This window comes from Crassostrea angulata, chromosome 7 (assembly GCF_025612915.1).
Source record: "Crassostrea angulata isolate pt1a10 chromosome 7, ASM2561291v2, whole genome shotgun sequence".
Lineage (NCBI taxonomy): Eukaryota > Metazoa > Mollusca > Bivalvia > Ostreida > Ostreidae > Magallana > Magallana angulata.
Genome location: NC_069117.1, coordinates 6,193,465 through 6,199,475, shown reverse-complemented (window position 1 = coordinate 6,199,475; position 6,011 = coordinate 6,193,465). Strand labels below are relative to the sequence as shown.

The following is a 6,011-nucleotide window of genomic DNA, read 5'->3' as shown; positions in this document are numbered from 1 at the left end:
CAAAGTCCAGATAAAAGTCTAGAAAATTTCAAGCGTGTTGGCTTGTTTGAGGTTTAACGAATCTGGGTTCAACAACAAGAGATAACCTCTTGTTTGACCCTGTTAAATGGGCATGGACACAATTTTGGTCAATTCTTATTTTCTGGGGGTTTTTTTTTAGGTTAGGTCTCACACAAGGAATTTATTTCACTATATGTTACTATATAGCTTTAATTAAGTTAGTTGATTAACTATACTCTCGGCATATACCAGTTATCCATGAAAGAGAATTCATAGATAAATGCTTCAAGAAAAGTTTTAAATCAGAAAAATTACGCCTTGTGCGGCTTCTAAGAGAGATAATTGAGAGTAAACATACCTACCCCCAATACACGTGGGTTTCACATGTTGACAAACTGACTCAGCGCCATCCAGGAAGTTGCATTATGCGCATCTAAAAAAATAGTTCAATTGAAATCAGTGTGACAATTCCACTAAAGTAATATTTCTCCTAGTCACTGAGTCCAAAATCATACTGTAGACCTAAAATAAGGTGCCAAAAAAGGAAGAAAGAAAAGAAATTGTCTCTATATACATGTAAATGGAACTACTATTTTTCTTAACTATGGAACTACAGTTTATTGGATATTTCCTTGCGCAAGACCTTTAGGGATGCATCTCTTATGATCAAATAAAATTTGAGAGTCAGTCGTTCAATTATAAGCAAGATACTCGGCTCTTTGTCGTATAAACAAGTCTCGTGTCCTGTTTTTGTTGACAAAGTTTCAATGTAGCGTAAAAAATCTTTCTCAAGCTAATTTGTCCATCTTCATTATACGCATAAATAAGCAGTTCCTAACGTTTTACACATTCATTTTATTTAGGTCTAAAACTGGTATTGCTCCAACAACATTCAAAATGTAAACTAAAGCTTTGTTTACATAGCAAAGTAACTGAAAGAATGGCACTCAAAATAAAAATGCCTTACTGAAGCAAATTAAATATTAAAATAGGAAAGCTAATTTTGACCAACATCGAGGCCATGCCTCTTTAAAGTTGTGTACGGAGTAGAACGTACTGTGATAGCATTCTCAAATATGATGGCTATTAAAAGAGTTTCGTGTCATCCATTTGTTTGCTTCCATTATGATACATTCTAATATACATATTGTGGCGCAAAGTATAAATTTTCCTTTTTTATCTTTCATGGTAATTCTCTATGAGGCAATTGATAAGAGTATCCCAATGACCCTTTTGTTTCTGCCCACCTCTACCTCGTCCCCGAATCAACAGCTGCTGAGAAACGCAATGAATCAATGACTGGACAGATTTAACAGTTTGTTTTTAATAAAAATAGACTAGAGAAACATTGTCAAAATAAGGCTCACTTTTATTCGTATTTAAATCCGATTAACATTTGATCAAGCTAACATACTCAGGTTATTTGAATCTTGTTAATTCCTTTAATTAATACATGAAGGTTGGGACCAATCTCCCAAATGGAATAAAATAGTCTGTATTAGATATAATATCCCAAATGGGATATAAATTTGAAGTGCAAAAAAAGACAAATTTTTTATTTTGCAAAATATGAGTCAAATCCGCAGTAGACTGAATGATATGTAACAACCATTGGTCAATTTTATTTTGTAACCCCACTGTTTCAGATACTGATCCCTCAGTATATCCATAACTTCTTGGGTGTCAATCTTACAAACAAAAGTTGCTAACCAAAAGTTGTTGCATTGGTTATGAATTTATGCGGATTAATTTATAAATTTCTAAATCAGACATTTAAAATTTGCTCTTCAAATTTTTATCCCATTTAGGGCATTATATCCCATTTCGTAGATTGGTTCTGACCTGTTTAAAGTTATCATGATCCAAAATTTGACTTGCAATGAAACTTTATTTTGATAACAATCAAGACAAAAAGATATCTAAATTTAACTTAAAACTCAAAAAACGTATACAATGTACATATATGAATAAAGGCTCTGATGCTGTATAAACTCATTTGACTTTGGCGACATCTCCAAAGCCTTGTCAATCACGTACGATAGCAATGAAAATGATAACTTGTACAACATACAAAATTATAGACATTACAAAACAGAATCGGTCAAACTTCATGCCAATTTTCTTCCAACACAACTCGCATTGTTCTTTAAAACCATCCTCCCGTTGCGCAGGGGGGACATCTTTAATACTGTATAATTCAGAACCATCCGAGTCAGTTTGTCTTTCACAACAGAGATGCTGCAGCCATTTTGGGACAGGTTTGGTTTCAATATACAGATTAGAACTAATAATGACTACGAGAGTAACTACACCTCCAAGGGAAATGTATCCTAGCAACAGGTAACCCAGTATGGAGACGCTGGGCTCGGATGATTCCGGAAGTTTCTCCTGAATAAGAGTCAGAAACACGACGCTCGCCAGTAACATTGTCACGGAAAATCCTATCCTCTCTCCCGACTCGTTCGGAAGTAGGAAAACGAATGACTGTAAAACAGCTACAAACGTCATAGGGACTAACAGACTGGCTATGTAATAAGTAGATCGACGTTTCAAGTATATTCCAAATATGATTTCCGCGGCGCCGCGATCGACAGTACTAAATGCCAAGGTGTCCTCGATCTCCCATAAGCCATTTTCCTCATAGTAAATCAAATTGATGTCTGAATTTGGAAACGTTATATTAAGCCAATTCGAGTCAAAAGAGTATGTACCAAATCTGATCGAACAAAACTGCTTATCGAATGGATAGTATTTCACATTGGCGTCACATATAACTTCGAAAGACTGCATGATGACCCAAACACACGAACCATCACTGTACAGAAAAACTTTTACCAAATCACTTCCAAGTCCCTGGGCTTCCTCAAAAGGGTTTGAGGTAACCATGGTTGGCAACCAGATCTTATTTTGAGAAACCATTGTCTTCTGAATATTTTGGTACATCGCTGGGTTCCATGATAATCGTTCGTCTCGCCACGTTATTATAAACACACTATTCACCGAGAATTTACTCGTGGCCTCCACGAATTCTTTGATGGCCATCAAATAGAATGTCATGGATACGTTGAGTGGAAAGTCCCGGTCATTTCCAGCACGGAGTTCGTTGTTGTAGTTAGTGAACAGATCTTTGTGGAGCTGGTCCTCGTCGGTAATATTGTATGTATATACATTGTATACCACACACAACAGTAAAAGCGTCCTGAAGGTCAGGTGCAATCTCTCCATGGTTATAACTGCACAGATTTCAGTCTCGATTCTTTGCTTGAATTTATAAGCACGGGGTAAATAGTAAGCACATCTGATGACAGTTTACATTAAAATAGCCATAATTGAATAATGGTGCCTATATCCGGTGGTTCTCACAGGAGTTCGTCTGATACAGTGCATTTGACCTCATTTTACGAGTTACAGTTCTGACAGAAATCAGTGTTGACAATTTTCTCGGCCCATTATCCTTGGTCAGTGAACCGACCGCTTTTATAAGACATACAATAAATACGTGGAATTTAACAGACAAAGCGGCACATTGTGTCTTCAACTTTCAAGACATTCAATACTTTTTAAATGAGCATGGTATATAATATAGCGTTGATTTATCATTAAACGGTATTCAACCGATTTGTCTTGTCTTAAAATGCTTTGCACCCAAAGCCACGTTTCTACGAGGACTACATTTATGAATGTAAATTTTCTGCTGGCACTTATTGTTTCTGCTGTATTGTAACGGTAACAAATCTACCTAATATTGAATTTTGTGTAGAGTCCTTTCACTTTCAACCGGACAAGTGTTTAGTAACATTCTCTTCAGACATGCCAGCTTGACATATTTTTTTTCTTAAACCTGCATTAAAACAGCGTCCAAACTGACAATAAAAGTCCGTTCTCACAACAAAATTTCTGTGGTAGAAATTAAAATCAAACTATGCGTGAAATGATTATATCGATGTTAAAATATATATTAAGATTATCGTCAACCGAAATGGACAACTATTAGATGAAAGCTTTAACCCCCTACACCCCCTAACCAGGTTTTCCAAAACCCGTACATAATGCACAATCAAATACCATTTCGAGTGTGAAGCAACAAGCATTATTCGGACAATGATCACATTTACTGAGACAGTCTTGTCTTATTGAATTTTGTAGATTAATTTTCGTAGAGGAGAATTGCACTTGAATTTAACAAGCGTAGGTTTCCACAGATTTCCCACTGAAAGCGAATCAATAGCAATTAACGAAAGATAGTCACACCATATAATCTGTATAATTAGTTCCCTTGTGGTATTAGTTTACTATGGGGTAAACTTCATTACATACAACTGTTGCCCACAACTCCCTACGCCACATCCCCACACGTTACATGTACTTAATACCGTTCAGCCCCTGTACAGCTTATAGAATAGATGTGGCAATTTTCCTATTCCTATAAAACTGGTCGTTAGGAAATGAGGACGTGTGTTTTCTGTTCAAACACCTCTGTCGACAATGAAAAACGCTTCTTATTAGACGGTCAAATTTATGATAATAGAGGGAAAATATTCTGAAAGAGTTAATATCAATCACCCAATATGTAATGATACGGGCCATTTGTTTAAAGTGTTAAATCAAGATTACCACATGGATTTAGCCAAATTTTTACATACAGCCCATAACCTCTGCGTGTGTAAATTTACAGTGTATATAATTTAATGAAAAAAGTGACTTGTGGGTCCAAGGGACCGGGTGCAGTTTAGTTCAATGTTTATTTTGTTTACAGTATTTATAAATTACAATGTTTAGAACGTACGACGTCGTTATAACAAACGATTACTTACTTACTATAGATTAAGGCAGTCATGGTGTCAATCAGATGGTCTTCAGTCAGAAAGACATAGCACTTCATATGATAAAATTGAATACAATGTACATGTACCATTATTATACTTCTGGATGTCAATATGCTTCCTATATATGAGGTTCAAAAAGGTGAAACAGACAGTTGTGTGGTTATTAAGGTAGTACAAAACAGATAAGCTAAAATTTTCCTACTGTTCAATTTTCTGAAATTTTGATATTTTGCTATTTGGAATGAAATCTATTTATGTGTAAGGAGAGTTTTAAATAGATTGAGATTTATGTTTATATGACGGAGGTAAAAATTGAAAAAAAATCCTAAATGACGTCATCATGGTTGACCTTTTACTATGATCTTGAAATGTTGGACACTGGTGATGGTTGTGTCCATGTCAAGCACACATTTTCAAATAATAGAAGGCAAAATTGTCCAAAAATCAAATAAACATCATTCAAATTAAGGTTTCAAAATTATCAAAATACGCTGTACTGTACAGCAATTTTTTTCTGCCTTGAGTAATATATGGGTATATGATTTATATATTTTTTTTAAAGATAATCGTTTAAAGATAACTTCCACATGAAATAAAGCAAATATGTTGCGTATCTGACAAAATGTTTCAAATAATTCATTTCATGGGTGTTACGTATACTACCTTAACTTATTGCAATATAGCAATACCATATCCAGAGTATATAGAAGTTTGCCATCTACCCCTTGGAATGGTACTGTTTGATTCTTTAAAACATTTTTTTCTTCTTTTGAGAGAGTGCCCATTCATATCAAATATAGGTGTGTGTTTGTAAATGTCTTCAACTGCTGCAAATACATACTAGTATTAAAACATGGACATATACCAAACACGTAACATCGGGGAAGGGGAAGGGGGTGAAAGACATCGCCCCATTTTCTTTTTGCAGCAAACATTTTTCTTAAATTTACATATAAAAAATTGAATTAACATGGAGTGGGCCATACCCCTTCCATTTTTTTTTCGGAAGCGTGTAAAACATTTGCTCATATGGATTTTAGTTTGAACCCCCCCCCCCCCCCCTTCAAAAGAGATGATTCCAAAGAATTAATGGTATTTAATATTGATACACATCCTAGAAACTGTCAAGTGGACTCGAGTTTTCCACTTTAATTTATTTTCCCTTTTTTTAATTTAATTTTTTTT

The 6,011-nt window shown here is 35.0% G+C and overlaps 1 protein-coding gene across 1 annotated transcript; it reads right to left on the bottom strand.

Annotated features, from left to right (window-relative positions):
* Window positions 1-1,348: 1,348 nt before the first annotated feature.
* Window positions 1,349-3,505, bottom strand: LOC128191992 (acetylcholine receptor subunit beta-type unc-29-like). Its single transcript, XM_052864386.1, has one exon. The coding sequence runs from the start codon at window positions 3,223-3,225 to the stop codon at window positions 2,026-2,028; it is 1,200 nt and encodes a 399-aa protein (XP_052720346.1). The 5' UTR covers window positions 3,226-3,505; the 3' UTR covers window positions 1,349-2,025.
* Window positions 3,506-6,011: the final 2,506 nt, after the last annotated feature.